General features: G+C 33.3%; 1 protein-coding gene across 16 annotated transcripts in view; it reads left to right on the top strand.

Annotated features, from left to right (window-relative positions):
• LOC110812938 (phosphoribosylformylglycinamidine synthase) overlaps positions 1-18,510 on the top strand; it is a 39,518-nt gene extending 21,008 nt beyond the window's left edge. For 6 of the 16 annotated variants that reach the window (XM_088216227.1, XM_088216225.1, XM_088216229.1 and 3 more), the window contains 4 exons: positions 17,009-17,032; positions 17,145-17,276; positions 17,490-17,601; positions 18,122-18,510. In XM_088216227.1, the coding sequence (XP_088072353.1) occupies positions 17,009-17,032; positions 17,145-17,276; positions 17,490-17,525 (192 nt within the window). In that variant the 3' untranslated portion in view covers positions 17,526-17,601; positions 18,122-18,510. Of the gene's footprint in view, positions 1-1,145; positions 1,333-17,008; positions 17,078-17,144; positions 17,279-17,489; positions 17,602-18,121 lie in introns of those variants that run through there. The other 10 variants (XM_088216233.1, XM_088216231.1, XM_088216235.1 and 7 more) reach the window with 4 other exon arrangements.
• The last annotated feature ends 1,168 nt before the right edge of the window (positions 18,511-19,678 follow it).

The following is a 19,678-nucleotide window of genomic DNA, read 5'->3' as shown; positions in this document are numbered from 1 at the left end:
TAACTAGTATATATGTGGGTATATGAATATGCATAAAACATCTTCTTCTCCTCTGGTTTTACTTTTAGTTTCAATTTGGTATTAAAGTGTAGCCCATTATTATTATTATTTTTTAAATAAACGTAGCCCATGATTATTGCCCTCAATAATAGACTTGCTTTAACATCAGTTAATCTCAATCAGAGACAGTTGGACTCATTCAGGTTCGTTATCAGTGTGGTGATGCTTTAGGAAAAGTAAAGCAAATATTTTCTGGAAACATCAGTCATTTTTCTCGTATAAGAGTTTAGAGTTCAAAATATTGATCGTGGCTAGCGTCTTTGAAATGGAGTCATGTACAAAAAATGATCAATGCCAACCCTCCTCTTCCATGTATTGTGTGTTAGCCCTGTCTATGGAACCAAGTTGCATTCCAAAAAAGATGGACTTAAGCTTCTCACGTATAATGCCGCATAAGTCTTGTTTGTGGATAGAAAAGGTTGACTATGGGTCTCATTTGTGTATAGAGAGACTTGATTCTATGAACAGAAAAAGAGAAAAAGGTAATTGGTCATACATCATAATTTTTTTTTTATAGAGAGAAACAGAACACAAATATGGTCAGAGTTTGGTGCTAGTAAGATTTAGGTGTTGGAAGAAAATTTGGCATTATAAATCGGTCTGATAAAGCTGGATGGAACCAATACCTTGCACGGAGGAAGAAGAAACTTGATCGCACGGCTCTGTGTGCGGCTGGGTTCGCCTTTCTCCTTTGTTGACTCGCGGCTCTGACTCGCAAAATCTCTTGGATCTGCAATTCGCGCAGCTCTGACTCGCAGTAACCAGAGGCTTCCCAAATTTGGCTCTCTCCCTTCTGATTTGGCTTTCTTTCTACTCCGCTTATTTTTGTTGTTTTAGGGTTTGAAAGAAACCCTAAAAGTAAAACTCCAAAATACTCTTATTTTGCTTTAATACCATGTAGATTTTGAAGAAAAAATATAATATTTATTTCTCACCCTTTAGGGTCTTACATTTAGTGTAGTTATAAAACTCTTAAACTATTAATAAAGAAATTACCTATTTTGATAGAATTCGTATTACATAAAATTTTTATTATAGTAAAGTTTTTATTTTAGTAAATAATAATAAAGTATCTTATTCAACAGTTGTATAAGTGCCATGATCCATCTTACTAGTATAAACAAGGCATGATTAGTTGCTGGCATCACCTATGAACAACCAAAGACCAGTAACCAAGGACAAAGATCAGTTACTTGTGATTACTTGGGAGACTGTGACATACCAGAGAGACGTGTTGGAAGCATAATGGCATGCTAAATTGAGGGCATGGAGGTAAGTGAAATAATTTCACATGTTAGTAAAACCAACTTATCTAAGACGATTGAAACGTCAATATCAAGAGAAGTTTCTGATACTGGGAGCTAGTCCAATTAAAAGATACAATTTTTGAAATGACTTTTTTTCATAACTCGAATCCCAGTCATCTGCAATAACTTGCTCTAACTTTGCCAAGTCAGGTATGTTGTTTCTTGCCAATTTGAAAAAATGTGAAACGTGGGTTATAGATTTAGGAGATTCTGACCATATGATACGCTTTTTAGGTAATCTTGAAAACTATACACCATGTATAAATGATGATAAAGTTCATACTATAGACAAGTCTTTAGCATCTATTATTCATAAAGGTTCTATCGCCTGTACAGTTTCCATTGTATTATCTAATTTCCTGCATGTTCTTCCTAATAACTTATTGTCTTTAAGTGCCCTGAAAAAATTACTCTTAACTGTAAAATCGAATTCTATCCTACTTATGTGTTTGTCATGAACTGAAAAATAAGGATATGATTAGTTATGGTAACTTTGGGTTAGTGGCAGTTGACAATTTTTTTATCTCTCCAAGTATCAGAACTATGGTTGAGGAATCAACATCTAACAATCAACAAGTTGTCTAATTGCATAGGACATTAGGCCACCCATTATTTGCAATTTTAAAAATCATTTATCTTAGTATATCCAAACAATTGCAATTCAAAATTGTTAGTCATTGATCCATATCAGTTTGCAAAACATACAAGAACCTCTTATCTTATTTTCAATAATAAAAGTTCTATTCTTTTTTATGATCATTCACTAGATGTGTGGGTCTCGCTAAAACTTTGTCATGACCTTGTTATAGGTGGTTTTTCACTTCATTGACTGTTGCTAGAGAATGACCTGGGTCATCTGCTGTGCACAAAAAGCAGTCTCTTCCTATTTTAAGTCATTCCACAAAATGATTTCTACATAATTTGATGTAAAAGTCAAAGTCGTTCTTTGACTTTGGCACTAACACATACAGGCGGGCGGAGTAGGAATTCGATCACTGGCTGATTTCAATAAAGTGCTGCAAGGAAAATGGCTGTGGAGATTCTTGAGAGAAGATGGTAGAATGTGGAGGAGGGTGATAGTGGCTAGATGGCAGAATTGTGCTCTCACGGGTGAGGGCAGGGTGGACAGGAGAGGACATGGACTGGGTCTATGGAAGAAAATCAAGATAGGTTGGCCTGGTTTTGAAAAGAATCTGTTTTGGAAAGTGGGAAGAGGGAATGACACTAGATTTTGGTACGACTCTTGGTTAGATGGTGGCTGTTTAAAGCAGAGTTACCCTAGAATTTATGCGATTGCACAAGACAAAGAAATGATGGTGGAAGAGGCTTATTCGTGAGAGTGTAATAGATGTGTTTGGACTATTAATGTGAACAGAAATTTGAATGATTGGGAAGTGGAGGAGTATGACAATTTATTGAAGAAAATTTCTGAAGCTAAAATGGGTAATGACCCAGATCAGGGGCAGTGGAGGGTGAGTAAAAATGGCGAGTTCTTTGTTGGCTTTTACTACCACATGTTAATGGGTATAAGCAGAATAGCTCTTCATGTTTTCCGAGTAAAGCAATTTGGAAAAATTCTGCACCTAGAATGGTATTCTTTGCTTGGGAGGCTTGCAGGGAAAACATATTAACCTTGGATAAACTGAAGTCGAGAGGTATTACTCTTGCAAATGGATGTTTCATGTGCCTTAGGGATGAGGAAAACTAGCACCACCTTTTGCTTAGGTGTCATTTTGCTTCTGAATTATGGAGTTTGGTTTATGGTCTGCTTCACATTTGTTGGGTCCCTGCTGGGTCGATTGGGGATGAAATTCAGGTTTAGGAGGGTGTTGGATTAAAAACAGAAATTGCAAAACTTATATCTTCATCCATTTTTTGGGTTTTATGGAAATAGAGGAACTTGAGAGCCTCTGAGGAAGTTGTGAATAATGTAAGCAAGTGAAGAGAGAGATGCTTCAATTATTTTGGCTTTCTTGTACTTGGTCATGACATCATCAGGGATGAGAATTTTGGGGATATCCGTGATACACTAACCAATTTGTAAATTTTTTGTATATGAGTGGTACCCCCTCTTGTTTTGTACCATATTAATATAATTTTTATGCTTTTTCTTTCAAAAAAAAAAAGTGAGTATCTTGATCTCTACTAAATAGTGCACTGGACCAGTTGTAGTGATACTAGTGCTTAAAATGGGGTTGTTAAGAGAAACAATAGGCACTTATAAGAAGTTTTCGAAGCTCTCATGTGGTTTGTGAACGTTCTAAAACCTTATTGGGGGATACAATCTTAACAACAACCTATTGTATCAATCAAATGGAAATGCAAATATTGGGTTTTAAAAGTACCTTAGAAGTTTTTTTAAGGGACCAGCTCCTATACCGTCTCTCCTAAGGTCTTTGGGTGTGTCTTTTTATCTATAAGGGACTTGTGAGAAAATTAGATCCTGGGACTCTCAAATGTTTATTGGGTCTACTTAAAAGGGTTATACCTATTATCTTCCAACTAAGAAAATGTTGTTTTTTTAGTACGGATGTCATCCTTTAGGAATTTGAATCATACTTCTCTTTACTCTAGTTACCTCTTCAGTAGGAGACAAGAGAAGACAATGAGGTAATATTCCTCAGTGGATTCATTTCTGCCATCCTTCGTCCCTAATGATGGGGATGACAACCTGCACAATCTAGATCCTAGTAGACTAAATAGGAAAATCTGATACTGCTGTAGACTAGGCCGTTGAGCAAAGTCTACCTAGCTAATCACATGCACCAAATTCATTTCCTAAAGAAAAACCTGGTGAGTTCAATACTATTCTTGGTTCTCTCTCTATTATTAATGATCTTAATGCTCCCAACTGTTAGAAAATAGTTAACGCTCTTTATCTAACCACATCTTGTACAATTCATTGTTACCTTCCTATAAGACCTTTATATTGTTGTTATCTTCTGTTTCTAGCCTGTAGGATTGACAAGAAGCTTTGAGAAATCGAAAGTGGAAGGAAGATGTGGATCATGTGAGATGAGAGCCTTGATAAAGAATAAAGACATGAGAACTTGTCAATCTTCCATTGCAAAAAAAAACTAATAGGCTATAGGTGCGTGTTCATTCTGAAACAAAAATCTGATGAGACTATTTGGATTATTTAAAATCTTGGTGGGTGGCAAAAGGTTTCACCCAAACCTACTTTATCAACTATCAACATATGTTTGTCCCAGTTGCAAAAATAAATTCTATAACAATCCTCTTAACATGTGAAGCTAATCGCGATTGGGACTTGCAATAGTTTGATGTTGGAAATGCATTTTTAAATGGGAATCTAGAGGAAGAAGTCTATGTGGAGATTCATTTATGATTCAATGTTGAAGAGAGTAAGGGAAAGTGGAGATGATTATAAGAGATACTTTGTAGATATCATTGAGAGTATGGTTTAACAGGTTTAGTAATACTACAATATCCTTTGTGTATCACCAGATTTATATTGTTCAGATCCTACTTTTTAAAAAAAAAAAGTAAAATGTAAGGTATATATTAATAAGGTATCAAAAAGGGGGTACCACCCATGTACAAAATTTACAATGTGGTTAGAGTTTTAATGACCTTCCCAAAATTCTCATAACAAATAATGTCATGATCTAACACATTAGTTCTAAAATAGTGTATCTATCTATCTCTGAATTTATACAAGTCTAGAGTTTTTCCCTCAAAGGCTATAGCATTGCTCTCTTTTCAAATAACCCAAAAAATGGTCAAAAGAATTAAATTAGCTACTTTCTTTTTAACAGCTAACCCTTCCCAAGCCCATAACTCCCCACAAAAGTCCCCGAGATCACCAAATAATGCCCAATAGTCCATAGATCATGTTCCAAAGTCCATGTGCCATAGGACACCAAAGAAATAAATGGTTGCAAGACTCTTCCGCACTCAAACAGAGAATAACAGCAGTTTACAATGATCTGACCCTTTTTCTAAGCTTATCAATAGTGAGAATACTTTCTCTGCATGCTTCCAAGCGAAACAATTCTCATAATCATCTTTACTTTTGAAATCTGTTTAGCCGGGAATTTGTGTAAAACCCTCTCTGGTTCATCAACCAACTGCCTGTAATATGACCCAACAGAAAAATTACCACTCTTCTCCAGCTTCCACACCACCTTGTCCTCACAAGATTTTATTTCTTAAGCCTCCAACAGTGTTAGTAAATCAGTGTACTCGTTGATTTCCCAATCGTTAGGGTTTCTTGAAACAGTTACCGACCATTCTATACTATCATTACATCTTCAATGGGCTTCTTTAACTAACATCTGTTTTGATTGAGCAATTTCATATATCCTTGGGAATCTTCTCATAAGAGGACCTGTTCCAATCCAATCATCAAAGCCAAAATCTGATCTTACAACCATTACCATGACGCCATTTAATGAATTGTTTGAATCTAGGCTACTTCAGCATGATTTTCTTCCAAAGACCTCTACCATGTGGTATACTGAGTTGGTTTCTGCCTCTCCCAGAAGACAAATCAGCAGTTGACAGATCTCCTCGTCTTGCAGCTACAATACTCCTCCACATTCTGTTACCACCATAATCATTTTCCTTGTAGAGCAATATTCATGCTGGCTATAGACCTTAATCCCAACCCACCTCTATCCATAGGTTTCTTAATTTCCTCCAATTTCACCAAATGATATTTCTGATTATCAATCTCATCACCCCAAAAGAACCTACATTGAATTGCTTTCAGGTTCTTTGCAATGTTAATTGGAATTGTGAGAGTGGAGAGGTAATAGATGGGAAGATTGGCTAATGTGCTTTTGATTAGAGTAAGTCTGCTACCTTTTGACAAGAAATTACGTTTCCATCCCGCAAGCTCATTCTCAAATAGCTCAATAACCGGATCTCAAGTGATTTTTTCTTTCAATTTGACACCCAAAGGGACCCCAAGTTATTTCAAAGGGAGATTAACAGCTTTACATCCCAAAACCTCAGCAAACATGCTACTGTCCCCATCATTACCAATTTATCCCAGATCAAGAATCTTCTTTAGTTCCCGAAGATACAGATGAGTCATCTTTACCTTGTGAATTATCTGATAAACTTATTACTTTTAGAAAAATAATCAGAACTTGCATTAAATATTATATATTTAACTTTGTTTCAAACGATTCTATATCTCCCGGCTATAGAACTTTTGTCTTGTCTGTTTCCTCTGTGTTTATTTCACAGGATTGGAGAGAAGTTTTAGGAGATCCCAAATGAAAGGAAGCGATGATTGAAGAATAAGAGCATTGACAAAAAATGAAACATGGGAACTTGTTTCAATTCCACAAGGAAAGAAGATGGTTGGTTGCAAGTGGATGTTCACTGTAAAACACAAAACAGATGGGTCGATTGAAAGATTCAAAACTAAACTAATGACTAAAGGGTTTAGTCAAACATATGGAGTTGATTACTAGAAAACCTTCGCACCTATCACAAAAATGAACACAATCAGAATATTATTATCCTGCGCTGCTAATCTTGATTAGGACTTATACCAGTTTAATAATGCCTTCCTCCAAGAGTTTTAGAGGAGGAGGTATACATGAAAATTTCACATCAATTTGAAGATAAAAGAACACAAGGGAAGATTTGCAAATTAAAAAATGCCTTGTATGGATTAAAGCAGTCTCCAAGAACATGGTTCAAAAGGTGCAGAAGAGCTATGATTTCCTTTGGATATCAGTAAAATAATGCTGATCATACTCTATTTATCAAACATTGTGAGAGTATGATCACTCTTCTTATTATTTATGTAGATGATATTGTAATAATTGGAGATAATACAAAGGAGATGACTCGATTAAAGGGACTTTTTGCTCGAGAATTTGAAATTAAAGATCTTGAAAAATTACAATACTTCCTAAGAATTGAGGTTATCAGATCTACTAAAGGAATTTTATCTTTCAAAGAAAGTATATTCTAAACTTACTAGAAGAGACTGGTATGATGGGTTACAAGCTAGCAGAATCCCCTATTGAAAGAAATCACAAATTACAAACAGGTAGTGGTACATCAGTTGATATTGGAAGATATTAGATATTAGTTGGAAGAATCGTTTATCTCTCACATATCATACCAAATATAGCATATGCAGTTAATATATTCAAGACATGCATGATCCTCGTGAGATTCATTTACATGCCATCTTTCGAATACTACGATATCTAAAATCTGCACCAGGAAAATGTTTACTCTTCTCTAGAAATAACCATTTTAAGATAGAAGTATTTACAGATGCTGATTTGGTTGGATATCTAGATGATAAAAAGTCAACTACTGCTTACTGCACACTCGTTGGAGGCAACTTGGTTACATGGAAAAATAAAAAGCAGAGTGTAGTTGCCCATTCTAGTGCTGAAGCAGAATATACAGCAATGACCCAAGGGGTATGTGAATTATTATGGGTGAAAAAATTAATGAAGGAATTAAAATTGTTTAAAGAAGAAAGTCTATTATTGTTTTGTGATAATAAAACAGCTATTAGTATTATTCAAAATCCAGTCCAACATGATTGAACAAAACACATTGAAATTGACCGTCACTTCATAAGAGAAAAAGTGATTGATGGCTCCTTATGCTTACATCATGTGCCTTCTAGCAATCAGGTGACAAATATTTTCACCAAAAGACTCTGCAACGAAACTCTTTAGAATTTAATATGTAAGTTGGACATGTATGATATATTTGTACCAACTTGAGGGGAAGTGTTGACACGAATATTTTGTTGCCTAAATGATCGTGATATTTTTTCCTATATAGTCCTATAATTTATTTCCTCCGTAATAATGTAATTATTTAGAATCTTTATTATAAGAAAAATTTTCATATTTGTAATTAAGAAGTCTTGTATATATACGAGTCAATTGTAATACCTAAAGTAGAGAAAAATAAAGTGCAAATATTTTTCCCAAATTTCTACAGTAACTTGTATATATATGGTCTTAAAGAACCATATGGATATATGACTATACAGAAAACATCTTCATCTTCTGTGGTTTCACTATTAGTTTCAACGATATATAATTAACTTAAAAGGAGCTTTTTGTATATTGATAATTAAAGAATGTTTGGGATTGCTTAAAGAAATTTTCCCAAAGTAATGAAATTGTTATGTAAGAAAATAAGTAGTTTGCTTTTAGGTAAAATGTTAATTACAAAATATAAGTAGTTATTCTTTTATTAATAAAAAAATATAAATTTATTACAAAGATTTCATAACTTATATAGTTAAGTTGTTAAAAATAGTTGAATATCATAGCATTATATATACAAGTTTTCTTAACTTAAAAAGGAAGTAAACCATTAGTTATATTAATTACATGTGATGTATTTTACCTAATACCTTTTAACCTAACTAAATACTCTGATCAATATTTTCTCTTAAGTTAGGGAAATAGATATTGTCAATCCCTAGCATGCCAATAATAGTCTTCACTGTTGGATTACTTAGGTTTTGAGTTAGCACATCTGCAAGCTGTGAACTGGTCAGCATGTATGGGGTATATATTAAATCATTGTATTTAGCTTTTCTTTGATGAAATGTCTATCAACTTCAATATATTTTGTTTTTTCATGTTGCACAGGGTTATGAGTAATACTTATGGTCGATTTATTGTTATAGTATGGGCGCATGGAGTTAACCTATTTAATTTTCAGATATTCTAAAATTTTATTTAACTATAGTAATCCAAGTATCCTTTGAGCCATCACTTGGGATTCTGATTATGCACTTGACCTTGTAACTATATTCTGTTTTTTCCTCATCCAAATAACTAGGTTATCGCTAAGGAAGTTGCAATAACCTGTGATAGGTCTTTCATTCACCACTGAGCTGACATAATCTACATCTGCATAGGCGTTTAGGAGCAACTTGTCATTTTCTTGAACACGATCTCTTTCCATGGTGATCTTTTCGGATAATCAACATTCTCTAGGTTGCCTTTAAGTGTACTTCCTTATATGCATGAATTAACTTATATCAGTTACTGCATAAATGATGTTTGGTCTTGCATATGAAAATTATGTCAATCTCCTTACCAATCCTTGATACATCTTCTTATTTATAATCTTTTTTGTCTGTCCTAGTTTATGATTGGAGTCGATATAAGTACCTTACATGTTAGTTTGCCCATATCTTTTAGTAGGTCATGAATGTATTTTTACTAGGAAGTGAAGATCTTTGATTTTGACAGATGACTTCAATTTCTGGAAAATACTTCAACTTTTCTAACTCATTAATTTCAAATTCTCTAGTAAGGTATTACTTGAGCATCAATTTTTCTTTTTGATTATCTCTTGTTACAATAATGTCATTGAAATATACTAGTAGAGCTGTAATTCTATTTTTCTTCGAATGCTTGATAAGTTGAGTGTGTTCTCCTTGAGTCTTTTAGCAAATTTACTAAACCATGCTCTGAGTGATTGCTTGAGTTCATAGAGTGTTTTCTTCAATTCACAAACTTTTTATGGTCCTGTTTCTCTTTCAAAACTTGGGAGAGTCTCCATATAGCTTTCTTCTTATAGATCTTCATGTAGAAATATATTCTTCACATCGAATTCCGTAGTTGTCAATCAAATTGAGAAGTTAAGGATAGCAAGATATGCATCATGTTTATTTATCTACTAGTACGAATATCTATCATCTATCGGATAGGTATGGGTATAACATGTTTCAGGGGTTTCTTCCCTTTGAGTAAGTCCACCACTTTCTAGGTCTTGTTTTTCTCTACGGTATGCATTTCAACATTCATAATATTTTTCTATTTCTCACATAATAATGTCTCATATATAATGTTAGGGATAAATTCGAAATTCAAACTTATAAGAAAATTTTATGAGACTGTGAATATTTATCGAATAATATAAACTGTGATATGGAATAAAGATGATGTTTAGTGCATTCTCTAGTTCATTTACAAATTGTACTAGGTATGTTATTATCAAACCGTGTAGCATTTTTAGGGCTTACTTTAGTCTCAAAATTCATGTCAGATTCTTGAGCAAGAGTGAACATTGGATCAGATGTAGTTTCTTGAGTGGATGAGTTATTTGGTAGTTTCTATGGGTTTTCTTGTGGTCATGGTTGAGTATGCGGCAAATGTGGTAGGGTAAAGAACTCAATATCCTTATTTTCTAATGCAGAGTTTTCCTAAATATAAGGTTGAGAAAAATATGAGTCTTATTCAACAAAAGTGACATCTTCAGACTCATAAAGTTTTTGTATATGTGGATGGTAATACTTCTCTTTTGATAAGAGGATTATTTTACGACTACACATCTCAAGACTTTGAGATTAGGTTTCCCGTATTGATGTAGATGAATATGAACATAGACGATAAATCCAAATATTGATTGGAGTTGATGGTTTGTGACATGGGTAGAATTTGGAAAGAGTGTCTATAGAACTTTTGAACTCCATGGCACTAATAATATATGTGGCGGTAAGGACACCTTCACCTAATATTGTCTTGGGACATGATTCTGAAATAGAAAAGCTCTAGTGGTCACAAAAAGGTGAATTCTTATGTTATATCATTTAGTTCTCTTGTGGAGTGTTGACGCATGACGATTCATAAAAAATCTCTTCATAGTGTAAAAAGGAAGAGATTTTCTGATTAAAAAAGTCTTTTGCATTGCTAGTGTGAAATCATTCTATATGGGTTTTAAATTGGGTTTTTATTATTTTGCAAAACTGAGAGTAGTATGTGATTAACTTCTTATTTGAATTTGAATGACAAAGCTATGTAATTCTAGTGCAAAACATTAATAAATGATACAGACCATCGAGTCCCAAAAATATTGTGAATTATGGGATGACCTCCAAACAACATGATGAATTAAAACAAAATAAGGAAGAATACTTCTTTTATTATTAATAGGAAATTGTACTCTGATGTGGAATGTGTTATAGCTGAATAAATTAGAAATAATAATTCTTTTAAATACAAAATTATTATATTGTTTAGAAATATAATATTATAATTTTAGTAACTTACGATTTTTATATTTGTTACTATTTTCTTATTTATATTAGAATTAATGTTCCTAATATTAACAGTATTAGTTTCTTATTCTTATTAGGATTAGTATTACTAATTCTATTAGTTTGTTATTTTTTATTTTAATTTTAGTTAGGAAAAGTTACTTAAAAATTATTATAAATGATTTTATAATTTCATTTATTGATCATTCAAGTATTCAATAATAACTTTTTTTTGAAGATTTCTCTTTATTGATTGTGTGTGACTCAATCAACCCTTACATGTGATGCCTAACAACTTTAGGTGCGATATTTAAGTTTTTTTCCCATTTTTTAAGTTGGCAAATTAACCCTAATTTGTGCTGCATCAATTTGATATCAAAGTTAAAAGAGTCCTACACCTAAATTTTCCAAACCCTACATCGCAAACCCATCTGAAAAAAATTGCCAAAAGATAATTTCAAAAACCCTAAAACAGACACGACCACCCTTCACTAGCCACCTGCCGGAGGTGATTGACACTGTCACCACCACCAACTGCAGGAGGTTGCAGTCGGCCAACCCTTGAAACTCTGCTGCAAACTCCATTGGAAGCTGCCATTCTAGCCAATGCAGGTTCCTCAGCCGCTACCTCTCTCAATCCTGTACTTCTACTCTGCCATGTCTTACACCACCCTCCAGTCTGCAACTGCCATCTTTATTCAAGGTTGACTGACTGAAGATCGGTGACCGTAAGCCCGTGCATGAACCCCACGCATGCTCACCCACAAGTAAGCAATGCGAAAGTGTCTTCTGTTTGACTTTTTTGAATAAAGATTGGCGAAACCGGTTTGGCCACCCACTTTATCATCTCTCAGACCGGTTCTCAGTAGGAACCCAGGTATTTTTTTCTCTCATTTACGAAAGTTAGTGCAATAAAAAAAGTTTAAATATGTGGAACTATAAGGGGGGGAGAATGAGTCATCTTTGAGGATGATAGAATTGACAAGTCTTTCTTAATAGTAGCTAAGCACAACTATGCAGTTCAAGTGAAAAGGGATAAAAAATATTCTTTAATTTGGGAAACTGATGCATGCTGTGAAAATAAATGTAAGAAAGTTTTTCATTCATGAAGAATGTGCATAAATATTGTTTCAATATCTATAGTTGAACCACTCAATCGTTGGACCCAACCACATCCCCAACTATACAGACTAGTATGGACGGATAATAGAGCATTTTGTTAACTCAACAAAGTCTTGTTTCTATTCATCATGGTACCTGTGGTAGTCCAATATTATGTGATATAGTTCAAATGATGTTCACACATATTCTTCTTGATCTTAACTTTTTGATCGAAAAGCTCAATATGATAAGATTACTAACACTTATCATTTTGTGTATGGTATAAAAAATATAATTTTAGAGTTTCTGACTACAAAAGGGATGAATAAATATATCCTCCAAAGGCACCTCCAGTCAGTGAAAAACATAAAGAGGACTATCGAAGTTGAGAAATAAGAAGAACTGTCATGTCTTCCTAAAAGGAAAGATTTTGATGTTATTCAAGATGTTTCACTATCTATTGAGAGTTTTGTTGAAGTTAATGTAAGGAGGATCCTAAGCCAATAATCATGACTAATGATGTTCAACTCAAGGATGAAGTTGAAGGGCAAATTGATCAATATGTTGATTTCATCCTACCATCAAGATTCCAGCCCTTGTAAATGGTTACGGGTTTCCACATTGTTTGTTGCTAAAGAGAATGGCCAAGCAAACATGTTGCTATATTTTTACGGGAAAGCTTAAGTATCAATATTTTATATTATTCATCACTTAAAAACTCGTGAACGAATTTACTCCAATGAGGAAAGAATGGTTTAGAATGGTTTGTGCCTAAATAGATTACAAATAATAAATTTTAAATGTAAAAATACTGTACTATTTAGAAATGTAATATTATAGTTTTAGTAATTTAGGATTTTTATTTTTATTAATATTTTCCTATTTGTATTAAGATTAGTATTCATAGTATTGTTAATATTAGTTTCTTATTCTTATTAGAATCAGTATTTTTAATTCTATTAGTTTACTATTTTTTATTCTAATTCTAGTTAAAGAAAGTTACTTAGAAATTATTATAAATAGTTTTGTATTTCACTCACTAATCATTCAAGTATTTGGTAATATTTTTTTGATAATTTTTTGTAAGTGATTGTGTGACTCAATCAATCATAAGTGTGATGCTTAAGAACCCTACGTGTGATACCTAGATTTTTCTTATTTAATAGGCAAATCAATCCTAATTTTTCCTATATCATACATGCTTATATTTGGCTAACTTGCGTATATCGCAATGTAGATTCCCATAATCAAAATTTTTAAATAATAAAGGAAACATAACCTTTAAAATGAAAAAGAATGTATGATCAAGTCTTTTGTGGTAGAGCCAAAACTTGTGGTTAGGATGAGTAGAAACAACGTGGAAAGATCCACTAGGTGCATTCTAGTAGTACAATCTATTTATGGCCTTAGTATGTCCAATCATCTTTCTCGAGTTCTAATCTTGAAAGTCATAGTGAGAAGAAAAATGGATATTTTATAGTTCAAATCTTGTGATAATTTAGTACTGGCGGAAGGTTTGTATATAATGTAGAAACATGTAACACATTTTTGTAGAACCAAGGTATGACTCAACTTAATGTTGGCTTTCCCAGCAATGATGCTTGGGAAACTGTGACAATTTTTTTTTTTACTATTAGGGCATGGAACATAAATGCAAAACAATTTGGAAGTATTGGTCATATGATCGATTGACCTGTAAGTCCACCATCCATGAGTTTTCAAATGGTTTATTGGAGGCACTAAAACCATGTGAGAAAGAAAACACATATGAGTGCTTCATCAAATCTTTATCTTTGGGTTTCTTAAGATCTTCTAATATATTTCGTATTCATTCTATTTCAATCTTGAATTCATTGAAATTAGGAGTTTTGTCTTCATCAAATCTGTACCTTTGGGTTTCTTAAGATCTTCTAATATGTTTCGGAGTCATTCTATTTCAATCTTGAATTCATTGAGATTTGGAGTTTTGTCTTCCTTTTTCTGGTCGGCTACAAAGGCCTGTCTGTGGGATTTCTGTAGAGTATTCTTTAATTCCGCTCCTTGCTTGAGGTATTGAGCTTGTCATGAAGTTTTCAACATTTATCTTTTGCATCTGTAGACTTCTTGCAAAAAATACACTGAAGTCCTTGTTGTCGGTGCTAGGCGCTGAATTTTCAGCTTGACTTAATTTCTTTGTCTGTTTGTGTGGCTTGGGAGTCTTTGGAGATTAGTTGCTAAGCTATCAGTGGGTCAGTATTCTAATATGGTCTATCTTCTGCTCTCTTTTTGCTGATACAATAACAATTACGTTGTTTAGTAATGACGTTTCGTCTTTGCATAAGATTTGGCTTCTTGATCAAACTCTTGCTTGAGTCCTGCCAAAAATTGAAAAGTCCAATATTTATCCACAAACTGTTTGAGGTCAGCTATATCATTGTCACAGTCCATAGTAAGGGTCTGGTACTGTTCCAATTCCTATCACCAAACATTTAATATATTAGAATATTTAGTGATTGACCTGCTTTTTTGCTTGGTAAACCATGTCTTGAAGTTCAAGTAATTTGAGCAGCATCTTTGACTTTAGAATAGGTTTCCCTAATTGCATCTTACACTTCTTTGGCTGTACACAAGAATATAATTATTTTACTTATCTCTGACAACATGGAGTTCCAGAGCAACGCCATGGTCATTGAACCTTCCTTATCTCACACGTTAGTGGTTGGGTCTCCTGGTTTTAGTTTAATTCTTAAGAGGTGCCTGCACTTTCATTTCCCTTTGAGAGTGATCCCAATTAATTGCAACCAACTCAAGTAATTATTCCAGTGAAGCAATAAACAGTCTGGATTGGCTAAAATTCACTATTGTTTTAGGTAGAATTTTTTATGTGGAATTTGTTTCTGTACTTTAAGATGTAATCTCCGATATATTTTAAGAATTGTAGAGCAATTAAGAAAATAAAAGGTCATGGGAAGGATGTCAGTAGTGGATATTGCGGCTGTCCCTTGAACAGATCGCCACCTGGAGCGGCTGAGCAAGAAGATGGCAGCATGGGTCTTGACAACCTGGACAAAGACGTGCATGGTAGAAGGGGCTTGTGGCTAGTTGACACGTGGCTAGCAGTGGATATTGCGGCTGTCCCTTGAACAGATCGCCACCTGGAGCGGCTGAGCAAGAAGATGGCAGCATGGGTCTTGACAACCTGGACAAAGACGTGCATGGTAGAAGGGGCTTGTGGCTAGTTGACACGTGGCTAGCTGTGCGTGGTCGAGGTGACTGGGTGTGCGACAGAGGAAGTTGGGTGTGTAGTTGTGACGAGGCTGGCTAGACAAGAGCTACGCAGTGCAGGCTTGCGGTTTTGGCAGCTAGTGGCTGAGCAGTTCCTTTGGCTGCTTCTGGCCGTGACGTTCTAGTATCTATGGCTGGCTTGTGGTGGAGATGGCCTCCATGTGGTGATTGACAACTAGGGTTTTGGTGGCCAGCGATGGAAGTTGACCTCCTTTAAGGTTTTCTTATTTCGCAATGAAGGACGAATATGATTTATAAAAGAGTTTAAGGTTTCTAAACTTGGAGTTATGATACCATTGTTAAAAATAGTTGAATATGTATTTTATTAAATGTTACAATTTTATATATACAAATTTTCTTAAATAGAAAAGAAAATAAACTATTAATTACATATAGTGTGTTTTACACTAATGTACTTTAACCTAATTATTTATATTTTTCAACATAAGTAAATTGGTTAATAGATGATTTTTAAGAACTTAATAAGTACTCTTCTTTTCATATTACTGAGTACGAAGATTAAGGAATGCTGCCTAAAGCTATTTATAAGCAGCAAATAAGCAAATCCAAACACTATAATACGCAAATAAGCAAATTCGAACACCATAACACCCTCTCAAATAGTGTCAACTTAGAATATAATAGCATACTTGTAATAAGCTAGAGAGCCTATAACATTTACGATAACGTATTTGTTATATAATTTTTTCTGGAAATAAAGAGCTGCTACACTTTCAATATGGGGAATATTAGCTGAAGCTATTTTTTATATATTTATTTAGTCAATATTAAATTAGTTCCTAGAGTTTATGCGTTCTCTAAAATGAATGCTGTTGCCTATCATCTTTCCAAAAGTGCTATTGTTAAAGCTTATAAACTATCTAGCTTATAAAATTATTATTGATGACCAAGCATATCATCGAAAATTTTCAAACTCTTAGTGAGCTATAAGTCTTTTTTAATCAAAATTTAATCTAAGCCAAAAAATCCTCTAATATTCTCTGGGATATTGGAAACTTGGAAGATAATGGACATGTTGACTATCAGTTTTAATCTGTACTTTTGACTAAATTGATATGGGACTTGCGTCCTTGAAAAATGGATATTGTGGTTCTCTCTCTTGGCTATTGTCTCCAAATCCTAGAAAGTAGATAACCTATACAATTATTTACTGTTTCCATAACTCCTAAATCTGATTCAGTGACCAAAGAATCTAACTCGATTTTATACTTATTTGTATTCTCCTGGTGGTTTGGTATAGGCTCATTATTTGTCATTACCATTGGTGAAGTGAAGGCTCCTGGATCTCTGCTATGATCTTCATTAGTTTGTATATTTGCTACTTTTTGATAGATTGTTTCTAGTTAATTTTATTCTTGATGGGTGTGTTTCAACAGCCGGAGATGGAGATGGTAGCACGAGGTTTAGAGAAACTCATGAAAGCAGAAGAGAGGAAGTTTCTAATGGACCTATTTGTAAGGGTTTGTGGTGAAGAGGCTCGTAGAAGTGCGGCAGAAGCTTTAGGTTTGGTATGTTCATACTTCTTCTCTGCCTCAAGATTTGGCATTCCTGCAGTTGTCTTTCATGAATGTGCTCCTGCGATTAGCTTATTCCTGATTGCTATATTACTAAATAAATTCTGAGGAACCTTTGATCATCACATGCATATGCTACTTTACTCAACAAACTATTTCGAGAATGCGTCATTCCTTATATATGTAACAAAATTTTCAAACATGCAGGTGGAAATAGAGGGACGAAAACTAGATTCGAACTAATCTATATTTTTCCATGGACCATTTTTATGATGAGTTCATCGAATTTAGGAGGGAAATTTGTGGCTGAAATGAAAAAGTAAGTAATAAAACTCTAACTGCATGTTTGATTCAATTTCTGTTTAATTCTTATCTGATTCTTTTATTTTACTACTGAAATATTATTTGTATGCGGATTGTGTTTTAATTTTTTTGTTTGAGTTATTTTGGTCTTCCCTTAAATTCTTTGGAGATAAATTCACTTAGCTGAATTGCCAAGTCCTACTTAATTGAGTATAATTGGAATAGAAAGAGTAAGTTAGAAAAATAATTAACTTAAATATGAAATGTATGATGTGATTCTTATAAATGAACTCTACAGGAGTTCTTTTTATGGATGTGATGAAAATATCGGTTAGTTCGTTTGTGAGATTGGCTTGCTATTATTTCGTCAGAGCAGCTAGTTGTTCTTTTCTCTTTTTTATCATCTTCTCTATGGATGCCTATTCATCTATCCCAGTAATTTATTTCTTACTAATAATCCCTCTGATGTTTCAAAGTAAAAAAGAAATCATTGTATCCTGTTTGGCAAAGACTTGATTTTGAATTTTGAAATGCAGAAGCAGCGAGAATACGAAAACTGGGATTCAGTTTTCCAAACAATTGAAACCCAAGAAGCTTGAGATCTGGGAGAAAACAAGGATACTTCCAAAATTCTGATTTCCAGAGGAGCAACGAATCAATTATGCAAAAAACAAAATCAACAAGTGGAAGAACGACCAAATTATGGTTATCGATATTGGTTCCTAAATTTTTTTTTTTTTTTTTTTTTTTGTAAGCTATATATTTAGAATAAATTTAAAATTTATGTGAAATTTATTTGTAGATCTACAACTTTTCACTTTGCAAATGATAAAAGTCCTACGTCTAGAATTTCACGTGGATTAGAACAATAGATTCTAAATTCCATTAAAATTGAAAGAATTCTGTATGAGTTCAATTTTTATCATCTCTTAACTGAAAGAATTCGTACAAATTCTAAATTTATTTCAATCATAGTCACTTCAAGAGAATTTCAACCAACTAGAATATCCTCATAGGCAATGTCAGTTGTTTGACACTAAATTAGAATATCCATTCAATTTGTTCGGCAAAAATCATAAATCTTTCATAATCTTTTATACTAATTCAATTGCTTCACCAATCTTCGTATCTTAAGATCATTAGATTATTGTATTTCCATAGAATTTTGCTCACTTTCCAAGTCGTTTTCTTTCTAATCCAATATGCTAGGCTCTTGTGTGATAAAACATCCACAATTTTCTTGACTTTGATGCTTGCTAATCATCCTTTTGAACATGTCAACCTTATTATTTGCCTCCTACGTAATAATTTTTAAATCTTTAAAATTAATTTGAGAATAAGATTACTTATCAATAACAAGTTAGTTGTATGCTTATTTAAAAAAAAAAAATCGTAGATTTGAATTAGATTGTACTCGTATATTCTGATTTCAAATTTGTATTTTTTATAATATGAGGTTGTCTTATATCATCTAATATACAAATGTATGTACTAAAAAGATGTATAATTCTTTATGAGATTTTATTTTTTTTGTATGTGAAACATTTGTTTTCACTATTTTGTGTATTAGAAGATACAAGAAATCCGTGTGAAATAACAATGATATAAGCAATATCATTAACAACAATCTTATGCTCCAACATCATCTTAAAATAGTTCATAACTAAAAAAAGGTGCAATATTGTAGGAGTTCGACCGATTTTACTTTTTTATTATATATTCATATTAGTAAAAGATTTTAAATTAATCGTGTAGAAACTTATTGTTTATAATTGTAATGGCCCGTAACTTAAAAGAAAATAAAATCATAAATTGAATGTAAAAGCAAAATAATAAAGTTAGGGTTTACATTTCTTACACAATAATTTAGAATACGTAATAGGCATATGGGAATGACTATTCTAAAAGAACAAGTGAAAAATTAAAAAATAAATGAAAAGTAAACAATTAGGTATCTTATGACAACCTTCACTAGCTTTTGAAGGGAGTTCAAGTAGTAAACAATTCACAACTCTCTTGTTGATCGGGATCTGGATCTTGGTATTTTTGATCTGAAAAGGTTAATGAAATGGTGAGGTACACTAACCCAGTAA

This window comes from Carica papaya, chromosome 3 (genome assembly GCF_054855325.1).
Source record: "Carica papaya isolate Zhongbai chromosome 3, ASM5485532v1, whole genome shotgun sequence".
Taxonomy (NCBI): Eukaryota; Viridiplantae; Streptophyta; class Magnoliopsida; order Brassicales; family Caricaceae; genus Carica; species Carica papaya.
This window is presented reverse-complemented; position numbering and strand designations above follow the sequence as displayed.